General features: G+C 37.6%; 1 protein-coding gene across 15 annotated transcripts in view; it reads left to right on the top strand.

Annotated features, from left to right (window-relative positions):
- The window catches only part of TRIM37 (tripartite motif containing 37), a 163,907-nt gene that overhangs the window by 42,763 nt on the left and 100,406 nt on the right, over nucleotides 1–20,738 (top strand). For 11 of the 15 annotated variants that reach the window (XM_073797194.1, XM_073797197.1, XM_073797188.1 and 8 more), the window contains 2 exons: nucleotides 2,765–2,841; nucleotides 18,401–18,595. In XM_073797194.1, the coding sequence (XP_073653295.1) occupies nucleotides 2,765–2,841; nucleotides 18,401–18,595 (272 nt within the window). The remainder of the gene's footprint in view (nucleotides 1–2,764; nucleotides 2,842–18,400; nucleotides 18,596–20,738) is intronic. The other 4 variants (XM_073797198.1, XM_073797189.1, XM_004312070.4 and 1 more) reach the window with 1 other exon arrangement.

The following is a 20,738-nucleotide window of genomic DNA, read 5'->3' as shown; positions in this document are numbered from 1 at the left end:
GAGATTTCCTCGTTCTTCTTCCCTTCTCATCTGGACCTTTTCCTTCCTTTGTTTGTATTATTTCTATGCTGTTTATCTTTTATTTTCCTCCTAGCATTTCCTTTGCAGTCTTTGGACCTGTCCTAAAAGGCCGTACTTACTCGTCTTTAAGAGTTTAGAGTGACTAGACTGCATTTAGTTTTCAGACTTTTTTATATTAGGCCCCCTTATACTCAGTTGGTATTATATTGAGCAACTCTTCAGTTTCAGCTGTCATATGTGGCTTGTGATGCTTTTCAGTGACTAACTTTTGTCCATTTTGTGGTTTTCCTTCTTTCGGGTCCATTAGACGTCCCATTGCTTCTCTTTCCTTTCTCCCACACTGTTGATATCATGCAGGTCTTTGTGGTTATAATTGGTATGTCTTTACCTGCTTGTGTTTTGGGGGTTGTGGAGATAACCTGTCATTTAATTTTGTTATAAATGTTGTTTGTGAGATTTCGGTTTTGTTGTTCAGTTGTTTTGTTTTGTTTTATGTTTGGATTTAGAGAGTTGTAAAAACTATGCTGCCATTTTGGCAGTCTTTCCAGAATCCTCTGCCTATTGAAATTCTTAAAGCTAGGGACTTCCCTGGTGGTGCAGTGGTTAAGAATCCACCTGCCAATGCAGCGGACATGGGTTCAAGCCCTCGTCCGGGAAGATCCCACATGCCGTGGAGCAACTAAGCCCGTGTGCCATAACTACTGAGCCTGTGCTCCAGAGCCCAAGCACCACAACTACTGAGCCCGCATGCCACAGCTACTGAAGCCCGTGCGCCTAGAGCCCGTGCTCCACAGCAAGAGAAGCCACCACAATGAGAAGCCCGCACACTGCAACAAAGAGTAGCCCCCGCTCGCCGCAACTAGAGAAAGCCCACATGCAGCAACGAAGACCCAACGCAGCCAAAAATAAAGAAGGAAAGAAAAGAAAAGAAAAGAAAATTCTTAAAGCTAGTATTTTGTTAGAGGTACAGATGGCATGTCAATAAAAGTAGTAAAAATTTTGTTCCTTAAGATTATGATAGGGCTTCCCTGATGACGCAGTGGTTAAGAATCTGCTTGACAGTGCAGGGGACACGGGTTTGAGCCCTGGTCCAGGAAGATCCCACATGCCACGGAGCAACTAAGCCCGTGTGCCACAACTACTGAGGCCCTCGTGCCACAAATACTAGCCCGTGCGCCTAGAGCCCATGCTCTGCAACGAGAAGCCACTGCAATGAGAAGCCTGTGCACCGCAATGAAGAGTGGCCCCCACTCGCCGCAACTAGAGAAAGCCTGCGCGCGGCAACGCAGACCCAACGTAGCCGAAAATAAATAAATAAATTTATTTTAAAAATAAAAAGATTATGATAAAAATTAAGTCAAAGAAATTTCTAATCTTATTATCTGTTAAAATTAGGAGTGAAAAATGTTCATTATCTTTTATTAATTGATTTCATTCCAGGGAAATCGTTTTAGGAGCATAATTTAAAAGAAGAAAAAAAACCTCAGCTATTTGAACAAGGATATTGGTTGATTTTTAAAAATCAGTGTAATTTGCTATATAATTTATGTTCAGTAGTATTCGCTAATTTTAGCAAGTTTTCACAAATATATATAGTTGTATAATCATTGTCACAATCATGACTTTTATCACCCTCAGAAGTTATGTAATTTATCCTTTTCACATAACCCTTTTTTCTCCTTTCCTGGCCTCTCTGCAACCACTGATCTGTTTTTGTTACTATAATTTTGCTTTTCCAGAATTTCATATAGTAGGATTATACAACATATAAGCTTTTGTGTCCAGCTTTTTTCACTTAAGTGATGATTGATTTATTCGTAATATTTATTGAGTGATTACCATGTCAAACCCTGAAAGCTGCCTCAGGACCTTTTGGAGCAAAGTAGCCTAGAAATGAAGGGGTTAAGAAGTACATGTACCCCTCTATAGACATATTCCTGCCCTCAGCCCTCACAGTCTAGTTGGGGAAACAGATCTTTTTACACATAGTTATAACAAATATAATCTTCTCACACAGTACTGGAGAAATACAGAGGGGAATAATTGTACTCATAAAAATCTCTGTAACAGAAATTTAAACAGCTTTTCAATCTCCAGACAGAATCTTATGTGGAATCCTAACATATAAAACATAGAAATTGTGGGTTCGTGCCCCGGTCTGGGAAGATCCCACATGCCGCGGAGCGGCTGGTCCCATGAGACATGGCCGCTGAGCCTGCGCGTCCAGAGCCCGTGCTCCGCAACGGGAGAGGCCGTAGCAGTGAGAGGCCCACATACCGCAAAAAAAAAAAAAAACATAGAAATTATATTTAATTACTTTCAACATCAATCAAGTGTTACCTTTTTCTATTTTACTCTCTTTTGATCTTATATATCTTTTTTTTTTTTGTCTCATTCCTAGTGAAATTGAGGCTTTTCTTTTTTTGGCGTTTTTCTTTGGGGTTTTGATTTTTCTTGGAGGCTCATTATTAAGAGTTCTATATGTGTTAAAACTCTTAACTCTTTTCATAGTAGTTGATATTTTCTTTAGTTTGTATGCTTTAATATATTTTTTTAATTGCAAAAGTTTTAAATTGTTATAGATTCAGACCTCTTGGTCTTTTTATTATCTCTTATTGTTTTTAAGCTTAAAACTACTTTGGCATCCAGATATCTGTATTTTGTTTGTTTCATTGTGGCTTAAATTTTTACATTTAAATTGATCTGGAGTTTGTATAACATCTTTTTCTTTTTTTTTTTTAAGGATGGAAATGGAGTTGTTCGTGGTTACTACTTATCTGTGTTTCTGGAACTCTCAGCTGGCTTGCCAGAAACTTCCAAGTAAGACATGCAATTAAGTAACAAACTTTCGTGTGTGTTTACATACCTTCTTAGCATTTTTTATTAACTACTTTTGTTAATTACTACATTATGTCTGTTAAGATGTATACTAGTATGGAATCCCTGGCATAGTATGATGGCATAGACTGACAGTTCTCAAATTATATGGCCTCAGGACTCTTTATACTCTTATTAAATTTTACTGGGAATCCCAAAGAGTGTTTCTTTATGTGGGTTTTATCTATTGATATTTTCTGAATTAGAAATTGAAACAGAAAAAATTTTAAGTTTTTATTAATTCAGTTTAAAGTAATAATAAACCTATTACATATTAACATAAATAACATTTTCTTGAATAACTGTTTTTCTAAAGCAAAATAATACTTGGTGAGAAAACTTATTGTTTTGTGTTTTTAAAAAAATCTCTTAATGTATGGCTTTTCAATTTACTGTAATAAGTTGTTTTGGTTGACGTATATGTATAAAATCTGGCCTCAGGGATTTTGGATTTCATATGTAGTTGGGAAAAGTTTTTTTTATATGAGATACAATTCACATACCATAAAATTCACCTTATAAATAAGTGTACAATTCAGTAGATTTTAGTATATTCACTGAATTCTACAGCTATCACCAATATCTAATTTCAGAACATTTCATCACCCCACAAAGCAACCCTGTACTCATTAGCAGTCACTTCCCTTTCCCCTCCCCACCCAGTCCCTGACAACCATTAATCTTTTTGTTAGGGAGGAACACTTTAAAAAGCAGTTTTAGATAACTGTGAATTATCTTTGATTTTACCCCCAAATTGAACAAGTGGTTGTTTCTTAAATGTAATTTGCAATATGAAATCTGGAACCGTATCAGTGAATTTATTTCACTCTGTTACATTAAAATCTGTTGGTTTGGTATGAGATGTCTGCTTCCAGTTATGATGGAGTAATGGAAGTAACCGTTTCTTCTGCAACAACTGAAAAGAAAAATAACATTTCCTAGATACTGGACATGAGACAACAAATGAAAACAATCCCTAGAGACAATAAATAAATAAATCAGATCTATGATTGCCTCGCTTAACCTTGAGAAAGTTTTCAGGCTGTAACACGTGGAGGCACACTGCAAGAGTCTGGCTGACTCCTTGAGTTGAGGAAACAGTGCTGAGTGTCTAGGAAGACCAGCGCTCCTAGAGTGCAGTAGACAGAACACCAGAGGAGAGAGCTGCACAAAGAACTCCAGAGACTTGTAGAGAGTTCTCTTCAAATATCAGCAGAGTACTGAGTAGGGCATGCACGTGAAGAAACCTACCTGAGGTTGGGAGAATAACCATTTGCAAGGATTAGAGGGAGTGGTGCCTGGTGCCAGTAACTGTGTCAGTTCCTACCGCTATAGTGGAGAAACTTGTAATCCATGGGACACTGGGTGAAGTACTCAGGAAATTTTTGCCTCACTAGTGGGGAACAGTTAGTCCTAGACTGGACACTGCTCCAGACCCATCTAACAAAGGCAAGACCTGAAAGGATCAAATTGTTTCCAAGTAACCTAACTGCATCCCAGAGCAGAGCGCAAGAAAATTTATAAGATTACAAAAATATCCAGCACCCAACAAAGTTAAGTTTACAGTGTCTGTTGTTCAGTCAAAGATTAATTGGCGTGCAAAGGGGCAGGAAGATATAACCAATACTGAGGAGAGTAATCAGTTAATTTAAATCGAGAAAGAACTGTTTTTTTGTTTGTTTTTTTTAATGTGGGTTATATCTATTGGTATTTTCTGAATTAGAAATTGAAACAAATTTTAAAAACTAATTCACTTATAATAACCTATTGCATATTAACATAAATAACATTTCAATGAATAGTAACTTTCTCTAAAGCAAAATAATATTTGATGAGAAAACTTGTACTGTTTCTGTTTTTGGAAATCTTTGTATGGCTTAAAAAAAGACAACTGGATTCTCATGTGAGAATTATGAGAGAATATTTAAGACAGTTTTTATAACCACTCCATTTGTTCAGAAGTTAAATAGAGATATGGAAGATATAAAAGACCCAAATTGAACTTCTTGAGAATGAACTATATTTGAAATGAAAAATACACTGGATGGCATGAACAACAGATTAAACATTGCAGAAGAAAAGATTAATGAACTTGAAGGCATTAGCAGTAGAAACTATTCAAAATATGAACATAGAAAAATGAATTCCTAAACTGAAAAACAGCTTGAAGTAGCTTAATGTACAGATATCTGGAGTCCTCAAAGGAGGGGATGGGAAGAAAAAAGTAAATACTTTCTGAACTTGATGAAAGCATTAAATCCACGGATTGAGGAAGTTCAGTGAACTACAAGCACATGAAACATGAAGAAAACACCAAAGCACATAATAATCAAATTGCTCAAAGCCAGTGATAAAAAAATCTTAAACTGGCAGTGAAAAAAAAGATGTTATATTTAGAGGCACAAAGATAAAGGTGAAATCAGGTTTCTCACTGGAAACAATACAAGTGAAATGATAATACAGCGACATTTTTAAAGGATTGAAAGAAAGAAATATTAACCTAGAATTCTATAATCAGCAAAAATATATCTTAAAAAATATAGTGAAACTAAGACATTTTCAGGCCTGGACTATAAGAAATGTTAAAGTGCATGCTACAGATAGAAGGGAAATAATACCAGTTGGACCTCTGAATCTAAACAAAGAAATGAAGAGCATCAGAAATGGAAATTGCCTGGTTAAATAAAATTTTTTTTCTGTTACCAAAGTAATTTTTAAATGATAATTGTTTAATCAAAAATTATAACATTGTATTTTGGGATTTTTAACCTATGTAGAAGCAAAATACATGGTAACAACAGCTGTATAAAGGCCAAAAGAGTAGAGCATGGAAGTATAATGTAAGATTCTGACAGTATATGTGATATACTGTCAGACAATAACAATTAAAGCTAGACTGTGATAAGTTAAAGATACGTACTATCCTATTTCTGTTGCCTGCTATAACAAATTACCACAAATTTGGCAGCTTAAAACAATAGGAAAAATTTCCCTCACAGTTTTGGAGGCCAGAAATCCAAAAACTATTGCTAGGGCAAAATCGAGGTTTCAGCAGGGTTGTACTAGCTCCAGAGACACTAAGGGAGATCCATTTCTTGCCTCCTTCAGCTTCTGCTCGCTGCCAGCATTTCTGGGCTTGTGACCATGTCACTCCTGTCTCTGCCTTTGGTCACATGGCCTTATCTTTTTTTGTGTCTGTCAAATCTTCCTCTTCTTTTCTTTTACAGTGACACTCATGGTTACATTCTGGGTCCACATGGATGTTCCAGGATAGTCCCCTCATCTCAGGATCCTTGGCTTAATCACAACTGTATATTCCCATTCACACGTTCCAGAGATTAGGATATTGATATCTTGGGGACACTGTTCAGCCTCCCACAACTATAAACTATAAAGCCACTGCTAAAATGACAAAGACATTTAGTTTATAAAGCAACAAAGGGGATAAAATTGAAACAAATCCTAATCTTAAGGAAGGCAGGAAAAGATAACAGGTAACAAAAAACAGATGGGACAGATACCAAGACGTGGTACTATAAATGGTCTACACACCCCAATTAAAAGACAGAGATTGTCAGATTGCCTACAAAAGCAAAACTCAAGTGTATGCTAACCCCAAGAAACATACTTTAAATGTAAAGATATACCATACTAGTACTAATCAAAACCAAGTTGGAACTGTTGTTTTAATATCAAAGTAGATTTCAAAGGAAAGCATATTACCAGAGATAAAGAACTTTATTTCATAGTGATAAAAGGATCAGTTAATGAAGAGGACATATAACGACTATAAACATTTCTGTTTATACCCTGATAACAGATCTTCAAAATACATGAAACAAAAACTAATAGAAGTATAAGGAGAAATAGACAAAAACTAATCTCTCAGTTGATATAACAGATAGGCAGAAATCATCAAGGTTATAGTACATTTGAATAGCACTGTCAACCAACCTGACCTGATTGACATTTATAGACCATGTGATCCAACAGTAGCAGAATACAAATTATTCTTATGTGTGCACAGAATATTTACCAAGAAAGACCATATTCTGGAACATAGAACATGTCTCAATAAATTCATAAGTATTCAAATCATTCAGATTGTTTTTTTACCATAATGGAATTAATTTAGATGTTAGTAACAGATATTTTGAAAATCTGACGTATTTTAAAGTTAAATAACACACTTCTAAATAACCCCTGGATCAAAGAGGAGATTATAAGAGTTTCTTTTTAAGTGTTTTAAACTGAATTAAAATGAAAACACAACATACCAGAATTTGTAGAATGCTGCTAAAGCAGTAGGTAGGGGGAAATTTATAGCACTAAATGCCTACGTCAGTGAAAAGCAGAGAGGCCTTAAATCAGTGATGTCAATGTCTACTTTAATAAACTAGAAAGAAGAAGTTAAATGGAAAGTAAACAGAAGAAAGGACATAACAAAGATCAAAGAGTGCAGTGAAATAAACAAATGCTGTAGAGAAAATCATTGAAATCTAAAGGACAACAAAATTTGAGGGCTAATACTATATGACTAAGATTTATAATAAGGCCACAGCATCAGCATAATACAACATAGTATTAGCATAAGAATAGACAGATGAAGAATGGAATATACAGATTTCTTCCACTGTCCAAAAGGAGAGCGGTCCTATGAAACCTTTTGTAGGCTGAAATGGCATAAAGTGAAGGAACAATTACCTTAGGACATATCTTGCTAATGGATGCACAAAATATATCAGGACGAAGCATAGATACTCACAGACACAGTTCAAAGCTATGGCGGCTTGATACTGAGATGCTGGGTATGATTCCCAGGGAAGGAGCTTGGTGGTGCCGCTCTTGCTGCTTGGAGCATGCCTCTATAATGGCTTTCTACAAAATAAGCACTGAATGCTGTTTTCACTTTTCAGCTTTTTTTGTAAAAACAAAATTTCTCTTCAGATTTCTTTTGGTTAGCAAAAACAGGTACTAGTGTAGGTTCTTTTGTAAAAGTTAAGTGGCATAAAGAGAATGTTCAAAAATGGGGGATACCTGTACTATGATTCTAGAAATAAACACGCATTCATTAGGAAACTATTTTTTGACAAAGATGCAAAGACAGCGCTATGGGGAAAGTGTAGTCTTTTCAACAAATTGTGCTTGAACATTTGGCTATACATATGCAAAAAATTGAACTTGGATCCATACCTCACACTATATACTTAAACTTACTGAAAATTGATCATAGACCTAGATTTAAGTCCTAAAACAATAAAACTTACTGGACACAACATAGGAGAAAATTTTCCTTTGGGTTGGGCAATGATAGTTCAGTTACAATGGAAAAACACAATCCATAAAGAAACACATTTGTAAATTAGGCATCTTGAGAATTGTAAAGTTCTCTTCTTCAAATTATGTGTATTTGTATCAAGAATATATAAGGAATTTGAAATTCAACAATAAAAAAATAAACAAGGTCTCTTTTCCGTAAGGGCAACTAGTTTGTCAGACACCCCACTAAAGAAGATTTATGGATGGCAAAATAATCCTGTGTAAGATGTTTAATAGTATAAGTCATTAGGGAAACAAATTTATCTACAGGACTTCCCTGGTGGTGCAGTAGTTAAGAATCTGCCTGCCAATGCACGGGGCATGGGTTCGATCCCTGGTTCAGGAGGATCCCACATGCCACGGAGCATCCAAGCCCGTGCACCATAACTACTGAGCCTGCACTCTAGAGCCTGCGAGCCACAGCTACTGAAGAGCTCCTAGAGCCCGTGCTCTGCAACAAAGAGAAGCCACTGCAATGAGAAGCCCGTGCACCGCAACAAAGAGTAGCCCCCGCTCTCCACAACTAGAGAAGGCCTACACGCAGCAACGAAGACCCAACGCAGCCAAAAACAAATAAATAAAATGAAGAAATTAAAAAAAAATAGTAAATTAAAAAAAAAAGAAATTTATCTACAATACCACTGTGTCCTATTAGAGTGGCTCTAATTACAGAGATCATACCACGTGTTGGCAAGAATATAGAGAAATTTGAAGTCTTATATGTTTCTGGTGGGAATGTAAAATGATACAACCACTTTTGTAAACCATTTGGTGATTTGTTAAAAAGTTAGACATATGGGCTTCCCTGGTGGCGCAGTGGTTGAGAGTCCACCTGCCGATTCAGGGGACACGGGTTCGTGCCCCAGTCCGGGAACATCCCACATGCTGCCGAGCGGCTGGGCCCGTGAGCCATGGCCGCTGAGCCTGCGTGTCTGGAGCCTGTGCTCCGCAACGGGAGAGGCCACAACAGTGAGAGGCCCGCATACCGCGCAAAAAAAAAAAAAAAAAAAAAAGTTAAACATACACTTACTGTGTGACTCAGCTAAACGACTCCTAGATATTCACCCCAGAGAAAAGGAACTAGATGTCCATTCAGAGACTTCCAGAAATGTTCATGGTAACTTTATTTGGAATAGCCAAATAAAATCAACCCTAACTGCCACCAACAGATGACTAGATAAGCAAATTTTGTTAGGTCTATACAGTGGAATAACACTCAGCAATAAAAAGTAATGAACGGTTGATACGTGCAACAATGAGAATGACTTATTTTTTTATTTCTTTTAATATTTACTTATTTATTTTGGCTGTGCCAGGTCTTAGTTATAGGATCTTTTAGTCGTAGCATGCAGACTCTTAGTTGCGGCATGCCTGTGGGATCTAGTTCCCCGACCAGGGATCGAACCCAGGCCCCCTGCGTTGGAAGCACGCAGTCTTACCCACCACCAGGGAAGTCCCTAGGAATGACTTTTAAATTAATTATTCTTAGTGAAAGCAGCCAGATAAAAAAGATATATATATGATTCCACTTATATAAACCTCTAGAAAAATGCAAACTAATCTATAGTGACAGAATGCAGGTGTGCGGTTGCTTAGAGATCAGACAGGCTGGGCTAAGGTTGGGTGGAAGGTGGAGGGAGAAGGTAAGAGGGAAGAATTACAAAAGGCAGAGGAAACTTTGGGGATGATGGATATGTTTAGTATCTTGATTGTCATAATGGGGATGGTTTTATGGGTATATATAAATATGTGTGAAACTTACCAAATTATACATTTCAGTTACACTTCATTAAAGCTGTTTTACTCATTGGTAAAATGTCATTGGTCTGTCTTATACTTTGCATGGATCTTTTACTCATGCGTGATTTTGTAACAACATGGAATAATCATTTGGAAAATAACAACTTACTAAGTAGTGTTGACACATTTCATTATGCAGTATCAGTCACATTCATGGATATCACCGTTTTCACAACGAAAGTCTTGAAGTATTGGAAAGCTTTTAAGCTCATGTGGTACATACAAATTTTCCAGGATTATGTTTTTTCTCTTGAAAGTGTGTTTTATCATTGGCAACAAACACTGACAGTTCTTTTCCTTAGTTGTTTTGGCACAGAAAATGTCTGCTGGGTATCCACAACCAAATAACCATTGTTTGTCAGTTCTCTGAATTTGAGGTTTCACAAAAAAAGTAACTGATGATCTTGGAACTCAGCTGAACAAAGTGATTTTTCCAAGGCAACCATTGCATATCACAATGCAGCATAAGTACTTTATGTATATTTCCCATTTGTGACACCAAGCATTGAGGTTTAATAACATTTATCATTTTTACTACTTCTTCAAAGACATTCTTTTTCTAAAAAACTTTATTTTATTTATTTATTTTTGGCTATGTTGGGTCTTCATTGCCGCGCATGGGCTTTCTCTAGTTGAGGCGAGCAGGGCTGCTCTTTGTTGAGGTGCGTGGGCTTCTCATTGTGGTGGCTTCTCTTGTTGCAGAGCATGGGCTCTAGGCGTGCGAGTTTCAGTAGTTGTGGCACACAGGCTCAGTAGTTGTGGCTCACGGGCTCTACAGCGCAGGCTCAGTAGTTGTGGGGCATGGGCTTAGTTGCTCCACGGCATGTGAGATCTTCCCGGACCAGGGCTCGAACCTGTGTCCCCTGCATTGGCAGGCGGATTCTTTTTTTTTGTGTGTGTGTGTGGTATGCGGGCCTCTCACTGTTGTGGCCTCTCCCATTGCGGAGTGCAGGCTCAGCGGCCATGGCTTACGGGCCCAGCCACTCCGCGGCATGTGGGATCCTCCCGGACCGGGGCACGAACCCGTGTCCCCTGCATCGGCAGGCGGACTCTCAACCACTGCGCCACCAGGGAAGCCCAAAGACATTCTTGAGAGACATTGAAAATTTTTTTTCCCATCTGAAAGTGTGTAGCAGTGAATATAATGATTACTGGTACATTTTAACTACCATTGCTTTTGCACCGTTAGTGCAAACGTCAAACACTGCGAAAAAGGCAAATAACATCTTAGCGTTATCATGAAGATAGTTTTGACTTTTTGGATCACTGAAAGGATCATGGGAACTGACCCCCAGTGACACAACTTCTGACATAGACTAACCTTAGTGCAGAATATTCTTGCCATGACTGGTGAGTCAAACTACGAATAATGCTAGTAATATGGAAAGGATTCTGGCCTCTGAGTTGAAAGTATGTTTTAGTCATAGCTCTGTTCCAAATCTCCTGTGTGATCTGAAACAGTGGACTTACCTGTATTGTTATTGTAACAGCTCACCTCTGCTGAATATATACTTTGTGCTATGCACTGTGCCTTGTATAACTCATTTTGCTTTACTACCGCCTCGTGAGCTGTTAAATGCTATTTATCACTCCCATTTCACAGGTGGAAATATCATAGCTAAGTTATTCACTCGAGTTCAGCATTGTTAAGGTACAGTCTTTTTAACATAGATTTTTCTTTCTCTGTATTTTGTTCTTAACCACCAAGCTCTGTTTTATTCCCTGAAATCAGCCCTTGTGATTGGGAAGGTGGTTGATCTTAGGCAGAATTATAAAAACTTTAGTGATTATAGGATTTTGTTCATAACCCCGTTGCTACCATTAATCTTGGTTCTCTTCTTGTCTCTTGATTAATTTATTTCCTATATACAGGCATACTTCAAGATATTGCAGGTTTGGTTCCAGACCACCACAATAAAGCAAGTTACATGAATATTTTGCTTTTTTGGTGCATATAAAAGTTATGTTTAAACTATACTACAGTCTATTAAGTGTGCACTAGCTGTATGTCTGAAAAAAAATGTACATACCTTAATTTAAAAATACTTCATTGCTCTAAAATGCTAACCACCACTGAGTCATAATCTTTTTGCTGGTGGAGGGTCTTGCCTCAGTGTTTGATGGCTGCTGACTGATCAGGGTGGTTGTTGCTGAAGTCTGGGGTGGGTGTAGCAATTTCTTTAAACAAGACAACAGTAAAGTTTGTTGCATTGATTGACTCGTCCTTCCATGAATGATTTCTCTGTAGCATGCAATGCTGTTTGATAGTATTTTACCCACAGTAGAACTTCTTTCAGATTTGGATTCAATCCTCTCAAACCCTGACTCTGCTTTATCAACTAAGTTGATGTAATATTCTAAATCCTTTGCTGTCATTTCAACAATCTTTACAGCATCTTCACCTGGAAGTAGATTCCATCTCAAGAAACCCTTTTTTTTTTTTTTTTTTTTTTTTTTTTTTGCTTATCCATAAAAAGCAACTCCTCATCCATTAAAGTTTTATCATGAGATTGTAGCAATTCAGTCACATCTTCAGGCTCTACTTCTGATTCTCATTCTCTTGCTATTTTTACGATATCTGCAGTTACTTCCTCCACTGAATTCTTGAACTACTCAAAGTCATCTGTGAGGTTTGGAATCAAGTTCTTTCAAAGTCTCCTTAATGTTGATATTTTGACCTCTTCCCACAAATCATGAATGATCTTAATGGCATCTAGAATGGTGAATACTTTCCAGAAGGTTTTCAATTTACTTTGCCCAGATCCCTCAGAGCAATCACTGTCTACGGCAGCTATTGCCTTACGAAATATATTTCTTAAATACTAAGACTTGAAAGTCAGAATTACTCCTTGATCTGTGGGCTGCAGAATGGATGTGTGTTAGCAGGCATGAAAACAGCGTTAACCTTGTACGTCTCCATCAGAGTGCTTGGGTGACTAGGTGCATTGTCAATGAGCAGTAATATTTTGCAAAAAATCTTTCTTTCCAGAGCGGTAAATCTCAAGTGGGTTTAAAATATTCAGTTAACCATATGTAAAGAGATGGGCTGTCATCAGGCTTTGTTGTTCTCTTTATAGAGCACAGGCAGAGTAAATTTAACATAATTCTTAAGGGCCTTAGGATTTTCAGAATGGTAAATGAGCATTAGCTTCAACTTTTAAGTCACCAGCTTACATTAGCTCCTGACAAGAGAGTCAACCTGCCCTTGGACGCTTCAGATCCAGGCATTTACTTCTTCTGGATAACTTGCTGCAGCTTCTATATCAGCACTTCTATGTTATGGAGACAGCTTCTTTCCTTCAACCTTATGAACCACCTCTGCTAGCTTCAGACGTTTCTTCTACTGCTTCCTTGCCTCTCTCAGCCTTCGTAGAATTGAGAGTTAGGGCCTTGCTGTGGACTAAGCTTTTGGCTTAAGGGAGTGTTGTAGCTGGTTTGGTCTTCTATCTAGACCACTAAAACTTTCTTCATGTCAGCAATAACTGTTTAGCTTTCTTAATCATGTTTTCACTGGAGTAGCACTTTTTAATTTGCTTTTAGGAATTTTTCCTTTTCATTCACAACTTGGCTAACTGTTTGGCACAAGAGGCCTAGCTTTCGACCTATCTTGGCTTTCAACATGTCTTCCTCACTAGCCTTAATGATTTCTAGCTTTTAATTTAAAGTAAGACATGTGACCTTTTTCTTTCACTTGAACACTTAGAGGCCATTGTAGGGTTATTAATTGGCCTAATTTCAATATTGTTGTGTCTCAGGGAATAGGAAGGCCCAAGAAGAGGGAAAGAGATGGGCGGGGAGGAGGGACAGATGGCTGATAGGTGAAGCAATCAGAACACACGTAACATTGATCAGTTAAGTTTGTCATCTTATATGGATGTGGTTTGTGGCGCTCCAAAACAATTCCATCGAAGGTCACTGGTCACAGATCATGACAACAGATGTAACAGTAATAATGTAAAAGTTTGAAATATTGTGAGAATTACCAAAATGACACAGACATGAAGTGACCAAATGCTGTTGGAAAAGTGGAGCCAATAGACTTGTTTGATGTAAGGTTGCCACAAACCTTCAATGTGTAAAAATGTAATATCTGTGAAGTACAATAAAGCAAAAACACAATAAAACAAGATGTGTCTGTACCTGTTTCTTGCCTTGGGAAGATTCTCCTTCTCTTACTGGTATGTAGATTTTTTGACATTTCTATTGTTTTTGGTACAGGTTTCATCTTGGGTACTTTTATTGTTGACATATATACTTCAGGAACTTAGTTTACATTGTCTTATAAGCAGTAATAACATTATCAGTGGTAATGAAATATTATCATTCAGGATACTAAGGTTGAAAGAGATTAGAATTTGTGTATTTGTTAGATATTATCTGAATACCTTAATAAGAATGTTCTATTTGGATAAAAACAGACATCTTATCCTCTTTTTTTTTTTTCTGGCCATGCCATGCAGCTTGTGGGATATTAGTTCCCTGGCTAGGGATTGAACCCGCACCCTCGGCAGTGAAAGCACAGAATCCTAACCACTGGACCGCCAGGGAATTCCCTTATTACCTGTTAATTCTCTTAACACTTCGGCAAGCCTAGAGAAGAGTCTTGAATACTTTCTTATTAATTACTGAAATGTCATTCAATTATGAAATTGAGAGTTTAACAGTGAGGTAGTTTTACTGTCAAAGTATGAAATAAAAATGTAAATCATTGTATTATCTAGTAGATTTTAATAACACTTGGGACCCTGCAGAAGTACTTTCATAATTTCATTATACTTAAATATCTTTCTCACTGTGTGTGTTATAATACACCTATGTAGGCTTTCTGAGGAAATTTGTGCATGAGTGACATCCTTGAATTGACTCTTAACAGTATTTACTAATCTGACTTTTGTTTTAGAGAAGGAAATTTCTTTGAGTTGCTTAAGCAAAGAGTAGAACTTTCCCTTGGGGAGTAATATTAATGAGACTAAAATTTTAAGTTAATAATTGTTAAATTCATTCAGACTTTCAGTTTGATAAAAGAAGGGAATTTAAGTTGGAATATTCAAATTTGAGGTTTTAGTTTTATCTAAGATTAGGGTTGAGATGCTCTATAAATAATTTAACTTGGATTAATTGCTGTATTTAATAGAAACATAGGTATATCTCTGTCATGATTTTAAAGAACTAATGCAGATGAAACAATGATCTTTTTTCAAACATTATATGCTTTTTCATATAAAAAACTGATTTTTAAAAAAGTGTTCTATATTGATTTTAAACTTTTACCTGTCTTGATCCTGGATGTATTTAACCATCTGCATTAATGTCTTTCTCCTTAGATTTTCAATATTGTTGGTTGTTTCTCTGAATTTTGAATTTTTTTACTACTCATTTTTAAAATAAAAGTAAAAATTTTTTTTGAGGTGAGATTCATATAATATGTAATTAACCATTTAAAAATACACAATTTAAGGACTTCCTGGTGGCGCAGTGGTTAAGAATCCCCCTGCCAACACAGGGGACACGGGTTTGAGCCCTGGTCCGGGAAGATCCCACATGCCACGGAGCAACTAAGCCCATGCGCCACAACTACTAAAGCCCGTGCGCCTGGAGCCCTTGCTCTGCAACAAGAGAAGCCACCACAATGAGAAGCCCATGCACCGCAATGAAGAGTAGCCCCCGCTCGCCTCAACTAGAGAAAAGCCTGCGCGCAATGAAGACCCAACGCAGCCAAAAATAAATAAATAAAAAATACACAATTCAGTGGGACTTAGTGCATTTCCAGTGTTGTACAGTCACCACCTCTCTCTAGTTTCAGAATGTTTTCATCATCCTAGAACACCTCGTACCCATCCCTTCCTTCCCCCAATCCTAGATAACTACTCTTCTCTGTGTATTTGCCCATTTTGGATATTTCATATAGAAGTTCATACAATTTGGGATCGTTTATGTTTGGCTTCTGTTTACCTAGCATAGTGTTTTCAGGGTTCACCAAATGTTGAAGCATATATCAAAACTTCATTCCTTTATATGGCTGAACAATATTCCATTGTATATATGGACCTCAATTTGTTTTTCAATTCATCTATTGATTGACATATGGGTTGCTTCCATCTTTTGGCTATTACGAATAATCCTGCTCTAAATATTCATGTATGAGTTTCTATATGGGCATATGTTAATTCTGTGTTTTTAACGTTTTGAGAAATTACCAAACTGTTCTCCACAGTGGCTGCACCATTCTCTGTTCCTACCATTTTAAGATTACATTTTATAGCCATCCTAGTGAATATGGAGTGGTATCTCATTGTGGTTTTGACTTGCATTTCCTTAATGACCAGTGAAATTGAACATCTTTTCATTTGTTTTTTTGGCCATTTGTATATCTTCTTTGGAGAAATGTCTGAAATTCAAGTCTATTTTCCATTTTTAAATTAGGTTGCTTGTCTTTTAATTGTTGAGTTCTGAGAATTCTCTCTGCATTTTGTATACTAAACCCTTATCAGACATACAATTTGAAAACTTTCTCCCATTCTGTGGGTTGTATTTTTGCTTTCTTGATAATGTCCTCTGATACACAAAAATTTAAAATTTTTGCGAAGTCCAAATTACCTATTTTTTCTTTACTTGTTCATACTATTTGGAGTCAAATCTACGAATCCATTGCCAAATTTGAATTCATGAATATTTACCCCTGTGTTTTCTTCTAAGAGTTTTATAGTTTTAGCCCTTACATTTAGGTCATTGATCCATTTTGAGTTAATTTTTGTATATGAAATTAGAAAGTTGTATGTGAAATATACATATGAAATTTGTATGTGAAATTTGCACGTAGCAATCAGATTTTCTCAGCACCATTTGGGTTTTTTGTGTTTTTTGTGTTTTTTTTTTTTTTGTACGCGGGCCTCTCACTGTTGTGGCCTCTCCCGTTGCGGAGCACAGGCTCCGGACGCGCAGGCTCAGCGGCCATGGCTCACGGGCCCAGCAGCTCCGCGGCATGTGGGATCTTACTGGACCGGGGCACGAACCCGCGTCCCCTGCATCGGCAGGCGGACTCTCAACCACTGCGCCACCAGGGAAGCCCTTTGTTGTTGTTTTGATTTATTTTGTTTTGGTGGGATCCCAGTTGCTTGACTAGGGATTGAACATTTCACTGCAGTGAAAGCAGAGTGTCCCAGCCACTGGGACACCAGGGAATTCCCTCAGCACTGTTTGTTGAAGAAACTTTTTTCCCTATTGAATCAGAACCCTTGTCAAAAATCAATTGCACACTCATATTGGGGTTTATTTATGGACATTTAATGAAACCCTTTGCCTTACAACTGCCATAATAATCAGGTAGACAAAATATCACAGCTTTTGTATTAGTTTGTGCCATCAATCTGTATAATGCACTGTGAGAGATACTAATATAAAAATCATTTGACAGTACTTAAATACGGTTGACCTTTGAACAACGCAGGGCTTAGGGGCGCCAACCCTCCACACAGTCAAAAATCTGCATGTCACTTACCATTGGCCCTCCCTATCCTGGGTTCCTCTGTACCCATGGTTCTACATCCTTGGATTCAAACAACTGCAGATTGTGTAGTACTGTAATATTTACTATATTTAAAAAAATTCACATTTAAGTGGACCATTGCAATTCGAACTTAGGTTGTTCAAGGGTCGCCTGTACACGTTTATTTGTAGATAAAGAGCTGTAATTTTTTCTTTTGCCTTTGCAAGTAGAAATAGCAGACTGAGGTATTGGGTTTTTCTTTTAAAAGTTTATCTCTGCTAAAAAAGAAGCTTTATGGCTACTGTTCGATGTTCCTTCTGATGATCTTTATTTTTTCACTTCTCTTTCTTGCAATAGCAGTACTTTCTTAGTAAAAATGACTTCGAAGACTTGAGAGTTTTATACTATGTAAGATACGGAAATCTAAATTTACTGGCTTTCCCATTTATACTTATTTTCTATTAGAAAATTTTATAGGCTTGAATTGCTGAATACACAGTTGATTTATGATAACTTGGAAAAATATAGTAGAGTATTCAAAATTTATTATTTATTTACCTCAAAGAAAATGGCAGAACATTGTGAGGAAACATAGGTAATGAATATATGGAAAAATACATAGTGTTGCTAAAATGTGTAACTTTGAAAGTACTATTTTATACAAAATTTATTCATTATTTGAGGTGGTATTTTATACCTGCTATATTGGTAAACATTTTTAAAGGGGAAGAAGGACCTAGTGCCAATCATATTGTGGTAGCCCATTTATATTACTGTTGTGACAGTCCTTTCTGAAAGACATGTAGCTGTGTATATCAATAAGTTTCTTCTTAGGTACTTAATCACCTTAATGTTTTGATGTCATTTATTCTTGCTTTACTAACTCTATATTAATAGTCTTTTCAATTTTAGATACGAATACCGTGTAGAGATGGTTCATCAGTCCTGCAATGATCCTACCAAAAATATCATTCGAGAATTTGCATCTGACTTTGAAGTTGGAGAATGTTGGGGTTATAATCGATTTTTCCGTTTGGACTTACTTGCAAATGAAGGATACTTGAATCGACAAAATGATACAGTGATTTTAAGGTAATAGGAAACATTTATATCATGGCTTTTATCACAGGGAATAATGTCATCAGAATTTTAAAGTCTTTTCACTTAACAAAGATGAGTATCGAAATTCATTCTAACTCTAACCTTACCATGTTCTTAACCATTTAATTTCAGAAGCCCTGTGTGGTCAGTGAATAAGTTAGTCAGAAATGTGTTTGACATCTAGTTAGTAGTTCCATAAAAAGTAAACTACTGGGGCTTCCCTGATGGCTCGGTGGTTAAGAATCCGCCTGCCAATGCAGGGGACTTGGGATCGAGCCCTGGACTGGGAAGATCCCACATGCCACAGAGCAACTAAGCCCATGTGCCACAACTACTGAGCCTGTGCTCTAGAGCCTGCAAGCCACAACTACTGAGCCCATGCACCACAACTACTGAAGCCCGAGTGCCTAGAAGCCCATGCTCCGCAACAAGCCACCGCAATGAGAAGCCCACGCACCACAACGAAGAGTAGCCCCCACTCACCGCAACTAGAGAAAGCCCATGTGCACCAACGAAGACACAATGCAGCCAAAAATAAAGTTTTTAAAAAAAGTAAACTACTACTTCCAGTAAATGTGGTAATGTCCCATTTATCTATTGAACTTCTAGCAACCTCACCATTTGGAAATCCAAGAATAGTGTGGGATCAAGTGCTTTTTTTTTTTCGTGGTATGCGGGCCTCTCACTGTTATGGCCTCTCTCGTTGCGGAGCACAGGCTCCGGATGCGCAGGCTCAGTGGCCATGGCTCACAGACCTAGCCGCTCCGCGGCATGTGGGATCTTCCCGGACTGGGGCACGAACCCGTGTCCCCTGCATTGGCAGGCGGACTCTCAACCACTGCGCCACCAGGGAAGCCCTCAAGTGCTTATTTTTTTCCACTTGGCATTGTGTATTATGTTTGGATGACTGGTTTTGAAAGCTTAATTTAACAAAAAGATTTTCAGTTTCTTCTAGATAACAGCAAATTAAAAGTAAGGGAATAGAGATGAAAATTGATGAAAATAAACTAAGTGATGGTAGTTGGTGTGTTATTTGCAAGAAAGGACAGAACGTAAACAGTGACTATAAAGCTACAGCCCTATTTAATATTGGGGTAACCCTTGTAATTCAGTTTTGGGGCATCATTGCACGGTTTAATTTGATGATCAAAATGCAAGCTTGAGTTTTAAAAAATAAATAAATTCAGGGACTTCCCTGGTGGCACAGTGGTTAAGAATCCACCTGCTAATGCAGGGAACACCGGTTTGATCCTTGGTCTGGGAAGATCCCATATGCCGTGGAGCAACTACGCCCGTGCACCACAACTACTGAGCCTGCGCTCTAGAGCCTGTGAGCCACTACTGAAGCCCGCGTGCCTAGAGCCTGTGCTCTGTAACAAGAGAAGCCACCACAATGAGAAGCCCACGCACCACAATGAAGTGTAGCCCCCGCTCACCACAACAGAGAAAGCCCGCATGCAGCAACAAAGACCCAATGCAGATGGAGCCAAAAATAAATGTATTTAAAAAATTTAAAAATTAAAAAAAAAATTCAAATATGTTTTGAACTGAGTGGTTTCAGAATGTTCAACAGTTTAGTAAGTTTCCATCAAATAATTTTAAAAGCTCTTTTCCTTAAAAGAGATTTGAATATACTCTTTTAAATTTCACTTATTCTGATTTCTTTGTCCTTGAGCATGCTGGATGAGTTGCTATCATATCACCCTTTACTATTATGTGTTCTTTATAACTTTTCTGGGAGAATAAGGACGTATAAAAAGAGATTATTGCATTTTGAGTGTAGAAAAAAATTCATGTTTTTGTCATCTCTTTTGGGGGATTATTTTAATATCATTTTATAACCTTTTAGGTTTTCTTAAATTATTCACTAAAAGAAATATGAATAATTTGTTCCCGTTTCACACTTTAACCAGAGAGGATTGTAAAACTATTCAAATACTAATTTTACCAGCCTGCAAAACAGCCTTTTTTTTTTTTTTTTTTTTTGTGGTACGCGGGCCTCTCACTGCCGTGGCCTCTCCCGTTGTGGAGCACAGGCTCCGGACGCGCAGGCCCAGCAGCCATGGCTCACGGGCCCAGCCGCTCCGCGGCATGTGGGATCCTCCCGGACCGGGGCACGAACCTGCGTCCCCTG

The sequence above is a fragment of the Tursiops truncatus genome, chromosome 20, assembly GCF_011762595.2.
Source record: "Tursiops truncatus isolate mTurTru1 chromosome 20, mTurTru1.mat.Y, whole genome shotgun sequence".
Lineage (NCBI taxonomy): Eukaryota > Metazoa > Chordata > Mammalia > Artiodactyla > Delphinidae > Tursiops > Tursiops truncatus.
Note: the sequence above shows the minus strand (reverse complement) of the source record. Positions and strands in the feature narration are given on the sequence as shown.